At 38.6% G+C, this 23,357-nt stretch overlaps 1 protein-coding gene across 1 annotated transcript in view; it reads right to left on the bottom strand.

Annotated features, from left to right (window-relative positions):
* The window catches only part of pcdh1a (protocadherin 1a), an 86,882-nt gene that overhangs the window by 13,111 nt on the left and 50,414 nt on the right, over positions 1 to 23,357 (bottom strand). Inside the window, exon 4 of the mRNA XM_052568208.1 lies at positions 14,501 to 14,720. Coding sequence (XP_052424168.1) covers positions 14,501 to 14,720 — 220 coding nt within the window. The remainder of the gene's footprint in view (positions 1 to 14,500; positions 14,721 to 23,357) is intronic.

The following is a 23,357-nucleotide window of genomic DNA, read 5'->3' on the forward strand; positions in this document are numbered from 1 at the left end:
AGGAAGTATATGTCAGAACCACACAGCTCTTCTCCCTCTAGTACCATCCATCATGGCAGGCCAGTTCAGTAGTTAGAGAGCGCGTCGCTGGCTTTCCGTGTATGCGTGTGTGTGTGAGATGCAGGTATGAGCCCCAGGGCAATTCTTTGCCTATATGAGCAGCCCAACTGGGGTGGAAGTGGATTTGGCTGCAAGCCAGCAGTCTCTCAAAAGTGCCCTTTGCTCTACCTGCTATAAGAGAGCTTTTCTGGGAAAGACATTGGGGTGAAGAGGTGGTGCACGGATTTTGGTTGCGCAAGATCATCTGATGGACCTTTTCACATTTCCAGGGTTTCTTAAGATGGAGCAGTCATCAAATTTGGGTGGTGAATGTGAACTATTAAAAATAGAATTTTTCCTGCCTTTTTGTGTCAATAGCAAAAGAAAAATAAAACGCACAATAGCATTTCTATGGCTTAACATTGGTCAGAAAAGAGAAAGATTTCAAATTTGCTGTCAGTCCCTACCTTCTTCCACCACTGAATAAAAAAAAAACACAAAAAAAATTACCCTAAAATCTGTCATCATTTACTCTCCCTCTCCCTCATGTTGTTTCAATATTAATGCAAAACTGTTTCTGTCCCACCTCCAGGTAACCAAAGCTTAAAGGGTTGTAAAGGCGTTGTATATACATACGTATGTGTGTTTGTGTGTGTGTATAAAACGTTTTTAAAAAGTTTGAGTTTTCCTAAAAAAAAAAAAAAAAACACGAATGCAAAAAAAACAAACAAAAAAAGCAATGGACAAAAACAACATAAAAATATAAAGGTGAGGCAAATAGTGCTATAAGTATTTTCTATTCAAGTCTGAAGTATTCAGCTAACAGCCTACTACAGAAATTGAGCAACTGAATGTAAAATAAAACAGCAGTCTTCACTGTAGGAGTTAAACTTGTTTTGTTTCTTTTTAAAGTTACAAAAGTACTTCAGTCAAGAGCAGTGAGTCATTTTCTCTTTCTTTTGTTGTTTGATTAATATTAAGCACACAGACAGCAGCATAAATATTAGCCTGTCTGTGACTTTAAGAGCTCTATGGATCAAATATACTGTTACAGGTATTTTCATGCTTAACTGTTTATGTTCACTTAAAGGGGGGGTGAAATGCTCGTTTTCACTCAATATCCTGTTAATCTTGAGTACCTATAGAGTAGTACTGCATCCTTCTTAACTCCAAAAAGTCTTTAGTTTTATTATATTCATAAGAGAAATTTTGAGTATTTTGGGAACAAAAATACTCTTTCAAACGTACAACTTAATTTTTGAAACTTTGTCAATGTTTAGCATGGGAATCCAACTCTTTAACAGTGTAAAAAACTCAGTATGCATGAAATAGCATTTCACCCCCCCCCCCCCCCCCCCCCTTTAAGATATAAGCAACAAGGGTTCACGTGAATTAACACCAAGCACCACATTTTGTCATTTTTGATTGGATTTTACCATTTAAGCATGCACCCCAAGCTAAAACTTTACTTAACTTGTGTTATGTTCTGTCTCTAAGTGCATGCACAGAAAGCCACCTGAGAAACATTGAAAGATATTTTTGGGACTTTTAATAACACTAATGAACTTTAATATATTAAGCATGTGCCATCTTGGGAAAGACACATCAATTTTACTAATTTGCACCGTAAGTTTGGGCTTTTTAGGAGATGCAAAAGCACAACACAGGAAAGGAGTGCAATGTGGCAAAATAATCGTTTTTATCTCGAATCAAAACTTGATTTCAATTAATCACAGCCTAAAGAAAATATAAGAACTTTTATGTATGATTTTAATAACTGAAAATGTGTCATCACAGTCACAATTCAACAGTGCAATTCGGGTCTATTGGCCCGTGATGTGTTTAATTTTGTGAGGAACCCCCTTCCAGAGACTGATGCTCCAGCCTGAGCTCAGATTTTTTGTTCTTTCCTCTTTGTTTTGAGCTAATCATCTGTCCGGCTTTGCCTCATCACATACCATCATCCACATTTCTGCAAAATCAGTCCACAGCAACCACACATACTAAAACCGTGGAGTATTTTTATGCGCTTTTTTAAATTATCCCCCATGTCTCTATGATGTCTAACAGTTCCCCTTATACTCTTCTAACTCAAGTCTATAATGTCAGCGTTCCCAACTTTGCTTCTTATTTATTGGGTTATGTTGTGCTATGTGTATTGTAATGTTCTCCATCTGTCAGACAATCAAAAGTGTTTACTGTATGAGCAATCCACATGGCAGTATAAAATGTTTCGCTTGTGATTAGCATACAGGCACGCATGCTCACAGAAAGCATGCTCAAATCGACAACTCAAAAAAAGAATACTGAATCTATTGAAACTTGCTGAAAAAAATCTATCGAAGCACCAGCATTTCAGCTTTACTGGTGTTTATGACATATACTAACTAATATCATGTGGCCATTAAATAAATAGCAATGGAATGATATGTTATTGACTTTCATAATGGATTAAATGACTTCAGGTTGGACCGCATGAGCAGATTGAGATGAAACTGGGATCAGAGATTAATTATATGTGGCACGAAGATGAGAAATCTCACTGCAGCAAAGTTATGCTATTGTTTGATGTACAATATCTTGCCAAACTTGTCAGTACACATAATGTAATTTAAGGAAAAACAGGGTGTTATTTGTGGGGAAAATGAGCAAGGAGCAGTTGAGAGGTTTGAAAGGGCTTATTTGTGCTTTATTGTAATGTGACATGATGAGGGTATAATCAGTTTCATTGAGGCACAAACCGAAGGCTGATGTTGATGTTCCATGAAGCCGATAATCATCTAATTTTTATCTATGATCAGCTCACATTGCCGAGACCCTATCAAGCCCTGAACCCACTGCTGTACTTTGAGTGATCCACTTTGTCCTAATGACAGATGTTATCTCCACCAGATCGCCTCGCGGTCATTACAGACAATCCTGAGTAAACATCGGAGCGATACATGAAGGGAGGGCTGAAAATGGGCACTTGGGGAAGAGGAAGAGACCGAGAAAATAAAGCAGATCAGATTGGACCACAAATTCTCACTGTTTATTTTAGAAAGCAAACTGTCAATCATATGGCGATATGGTGCCGTGAGTATTTTAGAAAATAAACGGCTAAATAATATTACTACCCCTTGCAGTATTTCTTTAGTGTGAGAGTTGTCAAAAAACAAATGTAATTATTTGCATGACTAGATAGATGAGTAGACAAACAAAGTCAATGGAAAAGATGGTAATCCCCTTGTGACGAGCTGTGGGAATGGAGCAAGGCCGGTGGAGTGATTGGGAAATGATCAACACCTGCAACACTCACCAGTCTCGAGTTCCACGGAGGAGATTGGAAGGATACAAAAGAGGAGCGACGACAGTGAAGGACGAGACAGGACCAGGCCTGGGTTTTGTTTTGTATTTGGTTTTTGTTTGTGCGCGACAGTCGTCCACGAGGGGCTGTCGCGTTGTTTTGTGTTTATTTTGGTATTAAAGAGTTGTTTGATTGTCCGCCGGTTCCCGTCTCCTCCTTCCCGTGGATATGACGTTTGTAAATTACTACACCCCTCAATTGCGTATTCCATTCCATTCCAAGTTTCAAGTTTCCTTGCAAATTTTCAGCTTGAGTTGGAAATTTGAATGACACAGTGGTGCACATAACAAATCAGTGAAAGAATTATTGACACGCCCGATTTAACAATTCCTGGAAAAGACAGTAAAATTCAACACATTGTGTGTAATTCTGTGTGCAATTCTTGACAGAACAGATTCTGCTACGTTGCTGCTGAATTCCTACTGCTTTTGGTTATTTCTGTAGTTGTAGATTATTGCTGCTGCTGCAAGCAAGAAAACTGCTACTGCCCAAATAGCATATAAAATACCTCGTAGCAGAGGCAGGGAAAGGTGGAGAGTTTCATAGAAACTCTGAAAGCGCGCTGCTGGAATCTCTAGCCAGCCATATACTGTAAATGCAAGGCAGTAAGCTCATTGGCTGCATATGCAGCATGAACCAATCAGCTTTCAACTTCAACAAGTCGTTTAACTCTCTGAATATCATGAGTTATGTTAACAACCCATCAGCCTGTGCAATCTAGAGTTTCATGACTGAACTAAATATTTATCTCCAATATTGTTGATGGAAATAATGGCAGAAATAAATGTTGTTGTGGTTTTTAATGATGTGCGTGAAAACACTCTTCATTGTCCAATGTTTTTATTCACTCAAATGATGCAAAAACATCCCCAGAGTAATCTAGAGTTAGTAACATGATGCAAATATTTGCTTCACTTTTGGCGTGCGTACACCATTAGAAACAAAATACTTTTAAATGTGGGAAACAAAAATGAACTAAGTGGAAGGTGCTGCATGCTTGTTAGATTTTTTTTTCTTTTTTCTTTTTTTATGCATTGAGCTTTCAGATTAAAACGTTTCAGAAGAGGGCAAACTGATTAAATGAAGCATACACTTCAAAACATAACTATAGTTATCATTCTTGGTGAATTCTTGAAATAATCTTACATAAAAATAACCTTATCTGGCTAAAGCTATACTCCAAATTGTTTTTATTTTCATTCATTCATTCATCTTGTTCATAGCCTTGTTCACATTCATTATATGTGCCTTAAAAAGAAATATGGGACAATTTAAATTATTTTCTGAGCCAGAACACTCATTTAAACCGGGCTGTGACCCACTCTCTCGATCTCTTTACACTCTGTTTGCATTCACCCAAACTCTGCAACACAGATACATCTAAGCCCTAGTTGGTTATTTTTTCCTGCCACTGCACTGTAACTGTAAACGGTGCAGTAAAGAACAATAAAGGCGGTAAAAAATGAACTATAGAACAATGAGAACAATAGCTGTGCTGGAACCTACTGGCATTAAGGCCAGAGCCACTGACAGATCACCTCTTGAGGGTAAACAGAACCAGGACACATTGTTTCACTCCTCCCCTCTCCACCTGAAACAACCACCAAGGGAAAAAAAAAATACTGTCCGAAAAATCCAGAGCATCACATGCACCTCTCTCTTGTGGGGAAGGTTGAGCAGAGAGCAGGGAGCAGAGAGGCTGGCTCGGGCCTCTGCAATCAATTCTACTAACAGGCAGGGACCCTGACAAGGCCCAACGCCATCTGTCTGAACAGAGCCGTGCCCCGCGTCGTCACGCCATGCTGGCACCCGGGCATCAGCCCAAGCTGGCACCCAAAAGACAAACAAGCCCCCTCAGACTAACACTCTGTTCTTCAGTCTGTCCCTCTCACTTCCTTTCTTTCAACACACACATTGTCACATACACGTCATCTTTGGTTCACCTAACAAACTAGTGAACGATCACACACAAACACAAATCACTCACAGAAATAATACTGATGGCCAAAACGGCACGAGATCTGAACACAACGTGTGATTGAACAAGGTCGGGATACGATGAAAATGGTTTCATTATGACCCGAAGCTTGAAACTAAGAGAGAAGCTGTCAACAGAGTTCAAAGGATGTGCTACAAAAATATTTTTTTCAATAAAACAAAGATTAATGTAGTACATTTTACAGGAAATACAATTTCAGTCCTTATACTGCACAATTACTCAATGTGTTACTTGCTGTTGTAATTATTTGTGAAATTTACTGAGTTAACATTTAAATCCAACACCCAAGTTTTGTCAGGGTACTTCTCCACACTTGACACTTTAAAATGTTAAAAGTACACTTGTTTACAACACAAGTCTGGATATACACCAGTTACAACTTTCTTCTCCATCGCCATACATGTACGCACTGTCAGATACCGAACATGAGTACGCCCGAAAACAAGCAAACGATCACACGCAAACACAAATCACTCGCAAACAAGACCAACCACTAAAGCAGCACGAGATCTGAATGTGTCGCCTGACTGAACGAGCTCGGGACAAAATGAAACGTGATTTCATTTAAAACTCAGAGCTTGAAACTAAGAGAGAAGCTGTCAGCAGAGTTCAAAAGACACGCTACATTATTAGGACTTCATAAGGCACCCGAAACATCACAGGAACGAAGAAGAAAGAAAGAAAGAAAGAAAAAAAAAATCACAGGGCATTGCTAAAGTTCCTCATCATTATGCAAATGCCATTTTATTCCATTTTATCTCTGTCTCTTTTTCCACTCTGGCCATATGTGCTGTGGCTCATGTTGGGGCTTCAAAAGGAGGCTCAGCCAGGCCACATGCAAATACCCCCATCTGGGGATCAAACAGCCCAAGCTGATCACCACACACAGGACACACTGCAGGCACAGAGATGTGGTCAAACGTCACCGCTGACCTGTGTAAAACTCCCAGCGAGCTCTCGTACTTTCCTCTCCCTGTGGGACGAACGAGTGCCTGTCTTAAAGACTACCAAAGCAATCTAACACGAGTAGGACCCAATATCAGTGCCTTAGAGACCAAGCGTTTCGACAATCCTGTCTAATGAGCCTTTAAAAGCATTTCTGAGAGTCAAATTATTCCAGACGCGCACAAGACTGGATTGTCGCTACAAAAACAGCGATGTTCGATACAAAAAAAAACCATGCTTGATAGTTCCTTCATAAATCAAAATTAGCAGCCCTAATCAGAGTCAAACAACTACTTATCAGGAAGGAATGATTCATCAGCGTCAATCCCTCCTCTTTTTCCTTCTCTCTCGAGTGGAGGAAGCTGCAATAAAGAGAAAATCAGCATTTGCGAGCATGTCATTGTTCGCTGACTGTCACTCAGATTGCCTACATAAATGAGTTCTGTACACCTGGCTCGTCCAATCAAACGAGTCCAATTAAGAGAGAAGATTAAAACTCGGAACCTGTTATGGCAGACGTTCTCGCCGCTAGAGATGCCTGTCTTGAAAAATCATAATCAAAACTGGGTGCGCCCATATGCATTAGTACAGAAATCTCTATTTCAGGTGGCCTCTGTGTGGCGGTAATTTTAATACAAAACAGCATCTAGAGTAAAGCGCAAGCTGTTGTATTACACCGAAATTGTGTTGTCGCCACTGTAGCGATGTATCTATATACAGGCAGGTTCATTTGTAATGCATTTACTGTAACTAAAGCAGATGGGGCCACATAAGAACACACTAACCACTCAAAACAATCACTGATGAGATCTGCAAAAGAAATAAGTGGCCCGTCATATACTGTACACTTTTGATTTCATGTTCATTTTTCATCATAACGCTAATATGATACTAATAAGCATTAGCCAGCACTTAAACTAATGATGATCATAAATTCTAATAATGTCCACGATGATGACAGATTTATTAAAAAGATTGAATTCAATATAGCAAGAAACATTGACAATCATTCAGTCCGTGGGAAACGATGACTTTTTCCTGTTTATTAACTGCGGAGTCTGAAATTATTTCTAATTAACATTAATCTAATTATTATACAGTATCTGTATCATTTATCTGCCTACATATGGTGATGAATTACTCATTACTGCATAAATATGTATGGCTGCTTGGGCAAATGTTCATTTAACAAAATCAATGATTTTTTACAAAGATGGTTATATGGGAAGTATTTAGCCAAGCTCTGAACCACAACTATATACATACATACATATATATAAACCTTAGAGCAGGGATCCTCAAATCTGGACCTCGAGATCCACTTTCCTGAAGAGTTTAACACTAACCCTAATCAAACACATCTGAGCATGCTAATCAGTGTCAATCAATGTCTTTGGGATCATTCGAAAATGGCAGACAGATGACTTTAAATAGGGTTGGAGCTAAACTCTGCAGTGCATTGGACCTCCAGGGTAAGATTTGAGGAAGGGGGCCTTAGAGGCATTTTTAGCATCCAATTCACTGTCAAAAGGAATGATATTTTACACTGCATTTCCCTATTTTGCGGGTTGATTGCTTGGTTGTGGATTCAGCGGACTACTGTGATCTGGAACGTTTTACTGGAACTATACAGCATAATCTTGTCAAAAGTAAAATGCTTTTTTGAAGATTATTGGAATATGTTTTGCTTTCTACTTCAAAATGTCATGCTTAATTCAATGTGTTACCTGCAATTTCTTTGTGAAATTTACAAGTCATTTCAGAGTGAAAACTGTTTCAAAATAAATTCTACATTAAGGTCTTCTCGGTGTACTTCACTTCAAGTGTTGAGAGTGCACTTCTGCGTATGCCGGTTATATCACGCTTCTCCATAATTTGATGTACAGACTGTTTCAGGGATCAATTGTAAATATATGCAAACATCTCTTTTAAATGATACTGTCGTTACATCTGCCTTCCACAAACAGTAATAGAGCAGTGTTAATTGCGACAGGCATGTCGTTTTATAAATAAGGCAAACTCTGTGGTAACACTTTATTTTACAGTGTCACTGAGCCGTTTTTGTTTTCATTTGGAATTTGTGATAATGGAGACGGAATGTAAATGCACAATTTATGCGCTTGAAGTCTATGAAAACTTGATGTTTTATCATCGAGGCTAAGAAAAAAAACAACAACAACATTGTAGACAAGTAAATGCCGATATTGCTGTTTCCCAGGTGTGTGGAGTGAATACTTTTACATGGCTTTTTAAAAATGCTGGGTGGCCGGGGCTTTGCATGCGTTTGGCAAATCAGCATATATTTATGTCACTGGTAGTTCTTTTAGAACTGTTTTAGACCCTACTCTGAAGTAGTAGCCCATTTGTTTCCCCCAGACAGAGTTCCTAGAACTAAAACAGTTCCTAGTTCCTGCAGCGAGAATACGCCAAAAAGTGGATACTTCTGCTATTAGTTCTAGGAATTAGGAAAATGTCCCTTTGATGTGAAAGCCCCTATATACTCACTATAGTAATACAATTAAATGAACTAACCCTAAACTAAAAGGCAATCCTTACTCTATATACAAAAAAAATTAGGATTTGCTTTGAAACTATTTTCACTTAGAAATTGCTAGTAAAATTCAAATAATTACAAAGAAACTTCAAGCACTGAATTAAACATTTTTTTCAATTTAAAGTATAACTTCATATTCTTCATTTTACAGTTTAGTAAGTACATGTTCTTGTTCTTAAATCTATAATTACACTTAAACAAGGATACCTTAAAATAATGTGCAGTCTAATCAATAATGAGCCTCATTTACACAGGGAGGTGTGTTTGCATTGCAAACAGTCAATTACTTTGTTTAAATACAACACAGAGCTATTTAAATGCATTCCGCACCTAGTGAAATTGGTTTGCAAGTGTGTTAATGCAGGTTTTTGCTCTTAAATATTGTGCACAAAAGTGCTTCTTACATTCACCCCACAGTACTTAAACATACACAGGAAGATCGGGAAAACACAGTACAGAACAAAAAGCAAGAGCAAACCAAAAACCAGAGCTAATGTTAAGGCCAGAACGAGAACTGTAGAAATCAATAGCAACAGATCATGTTACATGAAAATCAAATTGTGTATCACAGATCTCAGGAAGCCCGTCTGAGCCTTTTCTCTAAGGAGAAAAGCCTTGAGCAAGAGAGAAAGAGAGGAAGACAGACTGAAAGAGAAGAGAGACAAAAACGAGACCGGCAACGAGGGGAAGACAGAGCAATTGAGAGAGAAAGAAAGGGATACAAAGACTCAGAGAGACAGGTAAACAGACAGAAAATGGGAGGGGAGAGAAAGAGAGCACAAAACAGAAAACATTTTCCCTCCACTAAATCACTGAATCCCAGAATTTAAGACCATCGCCCCTTCTCTTCCCCACCATATACCACCAAATTACATCATACACTTCAATCTGATCCAGGATCAAAGGGGAATCGCACGGGTGCCATGGAAACACACTTCAAAGACTTCCTCTTCCAGCATCCAGTGTAAACCTCTGCAACTGACTGTGTTCGGGAGGAGACGCCGGGGTTTTGTTGACTTCTTAAGAATAAGAAATGTGTCTGACAACTGCCTGAGCTCCAATTTGATATTTACTGATGGAACGATAAAACTGCTGCAAACCGCAAAATGAGAGATGTCAATTACATTGATGTTAGAGACAAATGTGTTTTCTGCAGCACAAAATAAGACTTGAATTAGAATGTTAGAATTCACAGAAATGCTGCTTGTGATGTCACAAAACGGCACAGATATTTCTTATAAATATTAATTAGGTTATGAACAAAATTGTTCATGAACTTGTACATGTTTAGTATGATCTACTAATCATTTCAGGGATCTTGCAGGTCAGCAACTGAACAATAAGTGTGTCTTAGGAAGTCATGGCCTAGTGGTTAGAGAGTTTGATTCCTAACCCTAGGGTTGTGGGTTTCGAGTCTTGGGCCAGCAATACCACGACTGAGGTGCTCTTGAGCAAGGCACTGAACCCCCAACTGCTCCCTGGGCCCTGCAGCATAAATGGCTGCCCACTGCTCCGGGTGTGTGTTCAAGGTGTGTGTGTGTGTGTGTTCACTGCTGTGTGTGTGCACTTTGGATGGGTTAAAAGCAGAGCACGAATTCTGAGTATGGGTCACCATGCTTGTCTGTATGTCACGTCACTTTTACTTTTTATGATGGTCATAATTACAATTATTACATTATTAACATAACATTATTACTTTGTATGTAAAAAGTTCCAGGTTCTAATCCTGGTTTATTTAATTAAAGAGGCAACTGTCCATTGGTGGATGCATATTTGGACTGGGGTGACATTTGTTAGCAATTTGTTTTGTGAATTCACTAGAACGGATAGCAAGCTGCTGAAAAGCAATAGATTAGAGTCCACGTCTGAGAGGTGCGAGCTGGAGAGAAAATGCCACTGTTGCTTTCCACGACTGATAACATCCGCAACAAACATACAGAAGTAAAAATAACACATTCCAGCACCGTATAGTGGTCCATTACCACACACACTAACCAAACAAATGCATGCTGAAAAAACTTTCAAAAAGTTGTGGAGACTAAAATTGGCTATTGCTAGAAAAGTGAAAAACACAAAGCAAACTGCAAACAACGTAAAATATAGCTATTACATTTATAAACCTTTTTTGGGATACTGTATTAAAGGAATGTTATGGTTTAAATAGTTAAGCTCTATCACCAGCGTGTATACAGTTAATAGTTCATAAAAACAATTAAATAAAATTAACTAACTGAAATGTTTTTTAATGTTGTAATCAAGGCAACATTTAAAGATCAAGTACTAAAATAAATACAATTTAATAAAAACTATACAAACAAAAATGTATAATAGTATACCAATGATACTAAAAAAAACACTGTTGCTGAATAATGTTGTTAAATAATTTCCTGTTTGCAATGGGACATAATTTAAACATTTTAATTGTTTTTATTATTAATACCATTTGAAATATAATGTTATTATGGTGTTGTGATCATTTAATGTACTACTACATACATACTAGCCACTCCACTCTTGGAAAAAAAATCAGTAAATCAAAGATAAATCAAATATCTGTTGATCAATGTCAGTTTTTGGCTGGTGTGGGGAACGCAGTGCACTGTATATGCATAATATAAATCACTAGACTCTGCTCTGTGCTGCTCAACTCTGTCATGATGACACCAATCAATCATTAGTCGATTGACAAACGAGCAGTGTAGTGACAGGCTGAAACATTAGCGGAGCTCTTGGTACGTCAGTTTGCGGTCTTTTGGATGGATTAGAGGTATCATGTATATTGTGCTCTGAATTGATAGCAGCTAACAATGGTTGTTGTGTCAAATATCCCGTGAAGGGCATGTGAAATATTACATCTTCCATTTGCTTAGCTTGAGAGATGGACGATATTCGATACTTTGTCCCAGGCTTCAAACGATTGGTTTAGAGTTGCAGTCGCTCCCTGAATCAGGTGTTCACTGTAAATCTAAAAAAGGCAAGAGAACAATGTGTCGTGTTCCAGCGCTCTCGATGAGAATTGGGAATCAAGAGGACTGGTAACAAAGGTCAGAGCAAATCATAAAACACAATCGTTTCGTGCACGAAGGGGCCAACGTCGGCAACAGAAAAAAGGAGACTTTTCATAACCAAAGGCCAAACTGCTTCGGGATCCACTGTGTCATTTCTGCTGTGGGCCACAGATGCACAGGAATGTGTGTGTGAAGTTCACATATTGCTTTTCATCCAGCTTAAACGGAGTAACCCCCCTGCCCCCCCACACACACACCTGTCAATCATCACAAAGGCAGCGAACAAAACCCTTCACCGGCCCCTGCTTGGCACCCTGTCACTCAAATCCCACCGCAAAAATAAATAGGAGGCAGGAAGCAGCACCGTATTGTAGATGGCTAGAGGGGGTGGGGGAGTGGGAACAACTGCCTTTTTAAAATCATTTTCTCCTCCGTTTCTCAATGAGGGATTTCTTTATAATCTCCCTGAGGTGAGAATCAAGCTTTAATTAGGTCTACCTCTGGTTAACAGTTCCCCTCCCTGCCTGATCAGTGTACGTGCTAGCAGGGCTGTCAGACTCACTCTCGTTCAGATCAAACTGGATCAAATCAAAGATGCCAACAATGCTCAGTCTTCTCACTCTCACGACACCCCACAAAAAACAAAAAGCCAGCTTGTGCCACGCTAGTCTTTAAAGGAGAAGTTCACCAAAACATGAACATTTAGCAAATTTTTTATTCACCCGTGTGTTGTTGTTTTTTTCCCCCCAAGAGAATACCAAAATAATATTTGTAGACATCAACGGGACAAAAAGAAGAACACTACAAAAGTTAAAACCACCAACATTTAAGGCATTATTCTTTGATCAGGGGTGCAAAATTGACACTTGACAAAAAAATTAAAATAAATAAAATTAAAAACCTGGTCAATTTGTGTAGAGAATTATTTATTAAAGCAAAGTAATTGACAAAGCGATGAAAATTAGTCTTGTAATTTTACAGTTAAAAATATACAAATATTGTTTTAAATAACATTTTTATAATTTATTATTTTAATAATACTAAGAAGAAAATTACATATTTTTGGGTTATTTTACAGTTATTTACTATTATTGTGTTAATATATTACTTTATTACATTATTCAGTTTAATATATATATTGAATAAAATATTTTAGTGATAATAAGAAATAAATAACTATTATTATTATTATTATTATTAAATAAAATTTTTGTAATTTTTCAGTATAAAAGTATTATTGTGATTATATTAATATACTGGTTTAGCTTTTTTATAATAATTTTTTATAATAATGAGTTTATATAATTTAACGTTTATAATTGAATAAAGCATATTTGAATAAGAAACAATACTTTATACAGTAAAGTACAATAAAATATTATGAACAATATATTTTGTTGTTATTATTGTATAGTTATTATACGGGTTCTATGAAATACAACAGTGTGAATATTGCTAGTCAGACTAAAATTTCTGTTCATCATACAGAAGGTTGACAGTGTGGATATATTAGAATTTTTGCTCTATTCCATGACATATATAACAGAGTTAAAATAATATTATTTTCATGGAGATACTGGCCAAAAACCATCATGCAAAATCATGCATAACACATCAGACTAAGGTGAGACACACAAGGCAATGTACAAACAGAAGGTTCATTGTGTGTTCATTTGCTGTAGGATTTTGTCTGTTGAACACAGAGCCAGTCACATGCAGTGCTGACATTTCACTTCCTAAACGGTTCCCCTGGAATCTGATGCATGTCTTTAGGGCTGGCAGACACACCCCACACGCTGCACAGGTTCCCAGTGTGAAATCAACAGGACGTTGTGTCTTACGGAGCATGTTAAAACACTGATGTGAGAAGGCTAAGGTATAGTTCACTGCTAAAATGTTAACATGAGTTCACTGAGACATCCATAGGGATATCAGCATGGTAATGAATCACAACAGCACTAATAGAGCAAAAATCTGAAGAAGATTTGTGCGGAAAAGTGATATTATGGAACGGTTGCTGCAGTAATAGAGCTTAAATTGAACAGAGACAAATTTGAAAGGGCAACGTTTAAAGTGGCAGCTGCTCGGAGAACGTTTCTGGTTATGAGAGCGACAACATAAATGAATTACAAGAAGAATGTGTAGTATGTTTCCGGGAGAATTTAGTAATGGCTAAATAAAAATTGACGTTAGGCCATCCCGCTTAGTCCTTACGTTTTCTTTTTTGGATTCATTTTCTGTCTCATTGTTTTATGACCCCAGCAGCTGCTGCGAGAGCAGTTTGGCTTGAGCAAAGAAGCTGTTTACGATCAGCACACTGTTGTCTGGGCAGACGTCAAAGTGCAGATTTATTCAGAGACCAAAAGCTCCATTAGTCTGCGTTTTTAATTAGCACACTTGTGTGAGAGGGTCATTAAGAATGATTTGCTGTTGTGATTGAGGGCTTGCTGATGGGCAAGACGCAGACCCTGCTGAGTCTGCTTCTGACCCCAAACTCATAGATCTAGCTTGGGCCAAAACAAAGCAGTGTTGACTAAATTTGGGCAACTTTTCACTGGATCCAGTGTTACCCTGCCAAATGAGATGTAACGGAAGTCTAAATTGCCTACCGGTTTCTGGGTGTTCCATCTCTCCGATGCTGCCATCAGGGGTGGTCCTTTCGTAGTGGTCCTCGGGCAGGGCGAGGGGGCCGATACGTGGTCCTGAAGAGCTCTTGCTGCTGGGGGTCTCGGATTCCTCCAGACCACTGTCATAGTAGCTCTGCTGAGAGGAGTCCTGCTGATCTTGCACGGGATTGGCTGTGGAGAATGTCACTCTGCGATGCGGGAGCTGCGATCAAGAGGAAAGAGGGGCTTTCAGTCACAAAACAATGTAATTATAACTTTAGGCCCAAAAACTAGGCTAATTGACCACTAAATTTGTAATATCACACTTCAGCAGAGGGGCATTTTCAATATGTAATTTCCAGAGGAGCGGCTAATGAGGAAACATTTTGTTCAGATTGAGGGGAAATGGTAAAGAGGGAATCACTTATTAGAGTATCTCCCGGCAGAGGGGAGAAAGCAATATAACCCTGCTTTGATATCACTGCTTAGGTGACCACGTTGTTCTTCACAAGGCCAATGAGGGCAAACACTCATGCTGAAATACAGAGGAGCAGAGCTCATAAAACAGTGGAAATCACAGAATCCTGCAAAAAAAAAGAAAAAAACTCCATTCCCAATTCTGTGTGAGCTCACAGCTCGCCGACTGCAGCGAGGGATCGATAGTGCCAGGCTGCACACACACGTACAAACACACACAGACTGGCAAACAGAACCATTTTAGAGTAGGAATTAGGGCCATTAAGAGAGCAATTTTAGTTCATATAAAAAGCCCATTAACATGGCCATTTAAAACGTACCTGTATAGAGAGACCATTAACGGTACGTACTTCACCATCCCAAAGTTGTAAGGCTTTCTTTTTATCCCGTAATTCAGCATGTTTATTTATAAGCTCATTCATCAACAATGTTCTTGACTTCTCCTGAAATTTAATGTCCAAATTGTTCAGAAACGCAGTGCGCACACAAATATTGCTAATCTGTACATTTGCATAGCTAGTCTTGCAACATATTGCTCATTTACATACATGCGACAGTTTTAGGATTAGAAAATGACAACATACTCTCTGAACGGTGTCATAGATGTGCACGCCACTTATGACTCCTTTTCACTGAGCGGTATGATCAGTATGATTCGGTACGGGTAACCCTGATCAGGCTTGCGTTTCCACTGCCAATAGCCACCTTACTTGTTAGGCATGGAAAGTAGCGATCGACGATGAACCGCGACAATAAGCAGAACTCTGCCTCTTTTTGTTAAATGTTTGTTTTAATTAAGGCATAATGTACATCCAGCCGGTTGTTCTACCAGAATAAAACTGTAAATTGTTAAAACTGTAGATTGTTAATGGCAGTCCTGCAACTTGCAGTACTAGAGAATTCAACTGTGGTGTGATCGCAATTATGCATACATAAATGGTTGATTGAAATCAAACCCCATGATGTTTTATATATTAAATAACCATACATCAATGTTGTATAAACTCATATGTACTACATATACTAGATATATACATTTAGGGGTTTGATTTCTAGCAACATTAACTATATTGTGATATATACTCTTACCATGACATTAAATTACTTGTACGGTGATATAAGATCTTGGTCATTCTGCCCACCCTAAATCAATTTACTTTCACACATCCCCTCATTGCTCATACACTGTACACACACTTCCACTGAACATTTGTACTTTGTGGTCACTCTTTACTCTGTCACTTTCATGAGTTGTCGGCCTGTTCTTCGTGTGCTCCCTTGTGCCCTGGTATTTACGGTTAGTGAGGCACTGAAGTGAGTAGATGAACATTCTCACTGCACAGTAATTACATCGACTTCCTTAGCAAACTCAGACATGGAGTCACAAGATTATTCCTACTGTTGTCAGAGCTGTGTGGAAGTGTTGTATGTGTGTGGAATAGAGACAAAAGATATAGGGGAAAACCAAGGGGTGCTTTGTCTCGGGGCGGTAACTTTTTTAATATATTTCCTTTTTAAGTTTTCTTATTAATTTGTAGTCTTTGATGTGCAAGGGACCACGTGCAAACCCTTCTTCGGGTGGTGCACATTTTAGTCATTGTTTTATCTATTGTAAAATGTTCTTATCATGCTTTGTAGAAAATGCAAATGGCACTGCTTGATCACTGTAAAGGGATGTAGTGATTACAAGGCCACATGTAGTATGCAAATTGAAGCGTTTGATCTACAGTAAGGGACTTTGAAAAAAAATCCTCAAGTGTGGTTTTATTAGGGAAATAATGTTATTACAGTTATGATATCTTAATTGCTAATAGCATTGCCATCCCAGGTACCATCCTGGAATAATGGCATTCTCAGCAGCTAGAATTGTACTTTAGACATGTTGCTATTTAAACCTTAGAGAGGCATTTAGTTATTTAAATATGGGTTCTTGCTTAAACTGCTCCTACAGGCATTGCTCGAGAGTCAGCATTTTTATCCCCCCTTATTGCTGGAAGCTGCAGCTCTGCAGTTCTGCAGATGGGGTAGAGTCTCAGCACATGGTCCAGTCTCTCTCTCTCCCTCCAGGGGGAGCACTGCAGATATGGGATGGGAGGGATGTGGGGGTTGTGTAACGGGGGTAGCAGTGAGGCAGGACCAAGATAAAGGAACAGGGCCCCTTGGCTTGGGATGTAAGAGGCCCAGTCTCCATTCTAGCTGGCTTGAGATCTGCACTGATGCCTAGAATAAAGTGATACCTGATTAGAATCAGCCTGCATGTTTTTTCAAAGTTGGGCACTTTGAAGGCAGAGGGTCTCGTAGAGTCTTAGATTAGAAGAAGAGTCAGAGAGAGAATCTTAAGATTGTAGAGTGGACAGAGTCTTGGATTGGAGAGTGTCTTGTGCTGGGCAGAGAATCTTGGACAGGTCAGAGAGTCTTGGATCAGAGAGAGAGAATTGGATCAGGCTGAGAGACTTGCTTTGGAGAGGCAGCCCAGAACTAGGCAGGGAGTCCTGGATTGGAAAAGGTCTCGGACAGGACAGAGAGATTTGGACCAGACAGAAAGTCTTACTTTGGAGAGACTAGGCAGGGAGCATTGGATTGGAGAGGGATCTTGGACTGGAGACTGAGACTTAGATTGTAGAGAAACTTGGACTGGAGAGGTTGAGTGCTAATCTGCTGTCTCCAAGGCCAGTAATGGAGAACCGTATTAGGGTTACTGGGACTGGCTGTTAAACTGGACTTAAAGCCAAAGAACAGTTTGATTTTGCGCCACAAATATGACTGGACAAAGTAAAGAGATAGATAAGATGGCCCTTAAGGAATTGGAGAAAAACTAGAACAGTGCACAATTGAATAATACAAACATGCAATATAGAATATGCAAGAGCATTTCACTTGACAGAAATAAAACCCAGAGACAGTGGGAGAAATTGACATTTGCTGGGCTGTATAATGTATAGTGTATAATGGAGTGCTGCCTGATATTTGTCTATTCATCACATACGAGGTGTGGTTTGAGATGAAATAGCCCACAAATGGATAGCCGATACACGGAGTGGTTTAAGCTGTAGGCAGGGTGGCGAGGCTGAGCTTTTCCTACCAGTGATTCATTCAGCCTATTACTCCTGCATGCTGTCATACCAAATGGCGTGAACTATGAGATTTGTCATTAGAAGTGGCAGCTCGATCCCCTGTACTCTGTGTAGGGCCAATGCAGGCTTTTACTGTGTCAGTGCTGCTGCAGCCTCAAACCCTGTACCCGTTTTAAATATTCTGCTTCAGGAGTACCGTTTTCCAGGCAGGGAGGGAGATCTATTGAGGGAGAAGCTCTCAAGTCTCTCAGACACAGAGGGGTTTTTGTATCTACCAAGCTTTGCTGGTGCAATTAGCCACTAGTGAATGCTAAACAGGTCTGACAATGGCTTTCTCCTGCCCTCTCTCATTTCAATCACTATACCCTCTTCTCTTGTTTCATGTCTTCACTTTTTCCTGTTTTCGTGACCCCCCCCCCCCCCCCCCATTCTGTTTCATTCTCCAACACATTCCAAGAATGCCCCTCCTCAACTCCCTATTTCTCCCTCCCTGTGTCTCTTTGATAAGTCTGGAGTCTTTGAAGACCCTAGTGTCACACTTCTTGCCTCCAAGCTATTGCACCTACAAAAAAAAGGAAAAACACAACTCTGGAAGATGGAAGAGGAAAAGCAGAAGAGGCAATAGTCGGATGGAAAATAAGAACAGATCCGTATGTGCCTACCCCCCCACCACTTCTCAGCTCTCTGTGATTTTATGCTGGCTGCATCTCTTCCGAGGTGCACTTCTTCATTGTCATGTTTGTTTGCGCAGCTCATTTTTCCTCTGCTCTACATGCCTTCTGAAGCAGCGGCTCATTGATCCTCACACACGCCTGCAGCCCTGCAGCCTGAATGCTCGTTCAGATCCCCTTTAACTAAAGCATGGCGGCAAGAGTTCACCCACTGACTTAAACCAAGCGAGAGCACAGTGGTTCACACTACATCTCCTACTCAGTGTGGGTGCACAAGGGCAGGAAAGATCTCTAAATTAACAATAGGACAGCAGCTGAGAAAACAACCTTCAATTTCTAACGTAATGTATCACAGCAGACAGCGCAACAGACCTTTCCAGACATGTCAATGAAACATCTTTTAATGCTTTGAAAAAATTACAAAATTCTAAAAAGTTATATGAAAACATCAATACTTCACTTTATTGGTCTAAGGACAAAGTTTTAAATGAGGGAACGCCGGGTATAAGATACAGGAAAAAACATAGGCAGTGAATTCACTTAACGGTAAGCATACTACTTTTGTTCACAGCATTTTTATATATAAAATTTAGAGTCTTAATCACTCACAATCAAAATTAAAGGGAGTTTATAATTCAATGAAAACTCTGTCATCTCTGCAGAACGCTAAAGTAGATATTCGGAATAACATCCAGGTAAATGTGCTGAAATAGCACCTGAATTAACTTAGTGTCATTTCTATGCAAATTAAGCCTTATTCACAAAACTCAGTGGTATTTTCCTTCCGCAATGAACACTGCTCTATTAACACGCACAAAAAAAGCTGGTAGGATTCACAATTTTATGACAAAGAGATGCTTGTGCACATTTTCTACTGATCGTGGCAGCAGTTTTTAATCAAATGATGATCAAATTATAGAGAAGCACACTATAATTGGGCATGCATTCTAATGTAAGGTGTAGACGAACACACATTCACATCTGAAAGAGAATTACACCTTTACATAATTTACATAATTCTTTAGTAAATTGGCCACCAGGAAAAGACAACGTGGGCAATTAAACAGCACTAAAAGCCAGCATAATGCTTTCTCAGTGAATGCTCCTAGTGTTAATCTTGTCAACGAAATTACAGATAGAAAGTTTTTTTTATTATTATTACATTACAATGACGACATGATAATTAAACTAATAATAAAAAAAAACTGATGATGAAAATATAACAAGCAGTGCATTAATGTATTACCAATGTTTAAAAAAAAAAAAAAAAAAAAACTATATTGTTTTTACGGATATTTAGGTCAAAAGGAAAACTGACAGCTAAATGCTCTTAAACAATCAACTCTAACTATTTGAATAAACATTCAAATAGAGATCTTGTATACATTTTAATTCCTAATAAATTTGTTCTCGATTTTAAAAAGAATTCATCTTCCTTTATTACATTGTGGGTTCCTGAGTCTTTGTGAGATATTTGTAAAGGTTGATAAGCCCTGGTCTACACTATATTCAATAAATGATTATGGTGAGCGCAAGATAAATAACATCATTTCTGTTGTGTGCAACATCAGATGACACAGGCATCTAATCAATCTAGAAGAATCTCGGTCCTGACTGGGAAAACATACAGTAGCCGAATCCCTAACTCAGCTCTGGCATTATCTTCTTAGACTGCAATGGCTGTCACTGTTGACCTTGCCGTGAACCCATAACCTTTCAAACTCTTCGGCATCCTGTCCATCAGCAGGACAAGATGCGAAACAAACACTCTAATCTGCACTCTTTTGTAACACCTCTCCATCTCACCTTTACTTCTTTCACACCATCTAAATTTTAACCTTTTTCTCCTCCCAGTTTCTTCACACCCTATATATTTTACCTTTCTCTCCTCCCTTTCTCACCTGGCGTCTGTCACTCCCTCTCTGCCTCCCTCACAATCTCTCCATCTCTCCCCCACCCCACCTTTCTAGAACTGTAGGCTGCCATTGGGATTTGGAGGAAATTGAATTGAATTATGAAGGAATTTCTCTGCAGTTCGATTGGCATCATTTCCCCCCTCACAATAGAACATCATTCTCATATCTCTTCGTGTGAGAGAATGAAAATAGGCCCGGGCGCCATTCTCTCTCTCATCCTTTTAAATTGAATTTTTCATATCAGAGGGCACTCGAGACATCTGCCGATTCTTTTAAGGCCGGGGAGAAAAACCCATTTCATAACATATGAGAGGTATATACCTGCAATTTTCCGACGTGAAAAATCTGACTTCCTGCGAGAGAGAATAGTACGGATCCGTCACAGCATAACATAAAATAATAACACAAGTCTCTTTTATAACATTAGAAGGTGAAGCCGTGTCAGTGGTGCGCAAGTGTCAAGTTTTCTGAATATTACCATTTAATCTGGGTGGATCAAGCAGCCGTTTTTCCACTATAAGTCCTTTATCCTGAGGGATGCACTAGGTTGGCCCCACTGCAAGTGTTTGCATTCAGAGGTGGGCAAACACTTGGGCTGGGTGTCCTAAATTGCATTTCATTTGCGCTGTGTTCTGAAAGTCCTTGTTTTGAAAATATTGAGTGACACTGGGAGAGCCAGTCGGAATATTAAGCCACAACGTGGAGGTGGAAGGGAAAGGAGAGAGGCACAAAAAAGAGAGAGAAAAGCACTTGAGAAATTAATCCTCACTATCCACTCCCAAGTGGACACCTTTTTCCTTCTTAAACCTCCATTTTAGAGTTAATATCTCAGCCCCTAAAGCTCCTGGCTGGAAGGCATGCATGGAGCTCAGCTTCAAATTGCTTTAAGGACCTGATATATAATGGGATTGTGGGAAGAGATGACAGCGTGCGCTAGACTTTAGGAGCTCCCTTCGGAATAGTTTTTTTGCATCACTATTAATAGAGTATGATGGAATAGCTTGGAAGATAGTTCACAGTTAAAAATTATACTACTAAAGACAGTTACTGTATCACAGTGGTTTTGTAGAAGTACTGTAAAGGTGGTGTGGGAAACTGCCCCAGTTCTCAAATCCTATACATTTAACACATTTAAATCGTCCGCATTGACGATATACATGAGAACCAATGAAAAGCGAGCACAGTTTCTCTTATGGTGTTGCTATGCTTATGTAAACAAAGAGGTTTTAGAGTGCATCATTAACGCTGCTTGGATACAGAATTATAAAATTATCAACTAAATATTCAACACTATCAAAACCTGTTGTACACAATCTGCTACATGCCTTCTGTCATCTGAAGTGAGGGTAGGAATGTTAAGGTATACATTGATAAAGCCTTAAGTATCAATCTAAAATTTTGCCTTTTGGGTTGTGGCTCTCATTTTGCAGTGAAATCTTAAATTTAAATTAACTTTTAGATTTTAATTAATATTTTAAGATTAATTTATGGACTGAAACAAATTAGCTAATTTATAAGAGAAATCATGATATGATGTTTCAAAAAAATTATATATTATGCTTATGAGGAATGTTTATCTGTATGTTTTAAATGATTAATGTATTGCATTGCATTATATTTTGACCCCCACAATAAAATAATAAAACTAACCAAGTTGATATAATTTTACTACGACATATTATTGGGAGATAAAGAGTGTCAACTGATAATTATATGCATATTCTGTAGTATTTTGTACTATTATAAAATCTTATTTAGATCTTACAGAATTTCATCTTACTTTTTTGTAAAAGATGTTTTAACACTTTGAGTATGAGCACCATATTTTCTTATATTAATGAATGTTTCCATTTAAAATAATAAAATAAAACTGTTTCAGACTACAATTTCATATGTCAGGTTTAAAAGGGTTAACATGCCTCTAGAATGGCAATAAACAATGCAATGACTTAAATTCAGGTATGTTCCTCACACAACTAAACGACATGATTTTATAAAAATTGAAATACAGAAATTCTTATGGATCTGTAACCTATATTCTATAAGTTTATTGGAGTACCTTTACAATAAATACTATTTCAGTCTTTTTACTTTTCTATGTTTAAATTTTTTTTTTTCCCATGATTAATCACATGTGATTGTCATGCGTGTCTCGTTAGTAAAGCCGGTTCTGTGATCAGCAGTAAATGTCCATCACCTGCTTTCAAAAAGAGCGGCACTTAATAGACAGAGCCGTAGTTCACTGACAAGCTAATAATCTGATACTGATAATCGCAGCATAATCGTGCAGCCCTAATATATATATATAAATATATATATACATAAATATATATATATATATATATATATATATATATATATATATATATAGAGAGAGAGAGAGAGAGAGAGAGAGAGAGAGAGAGAGAGAGAGAGAGAGACACACACACACACAATGTCGGGGCGGACTGGCCATCTGGTGCACAGGGACTTTTCCTGTATTTTTAAATGTATAGCACAGTAATAAATGCAGCAACATGTGATAGATAGTACATGACAAGAAAGGCTATTAATAATCTTTGATTGCGCAGAAAAGTAATATAATGCTAAAGGCACCAAAATAGAGTGGCACCGAGCACTTATGTGCATCCCGTGTGCAGAATGACGAGTTTGAAACAACACGGAGACACAGTGCAAAGGCTGTGCAGCCCTCAGAGTCCATATAGAACAGTTATTACAACAC

The sequence above is a fragment of the Carassius gibelio genome, chromosome B10 (genome assembly GCF_023724105.1).
Source record: "Carassius gibelio isolate Cgi1373 ecotype wild population from Czech Republic chromosome B10, carGib1.2-hapl.c, whole genome shotgun sequence".
Classification (NCBI taxonomy): domain Eukaryota; kingdom Metazoa; phylum Chordata; class Actinopteri; order Cypriniformes; family Cyprinidae; genus Carassius; species Carassius gibelio.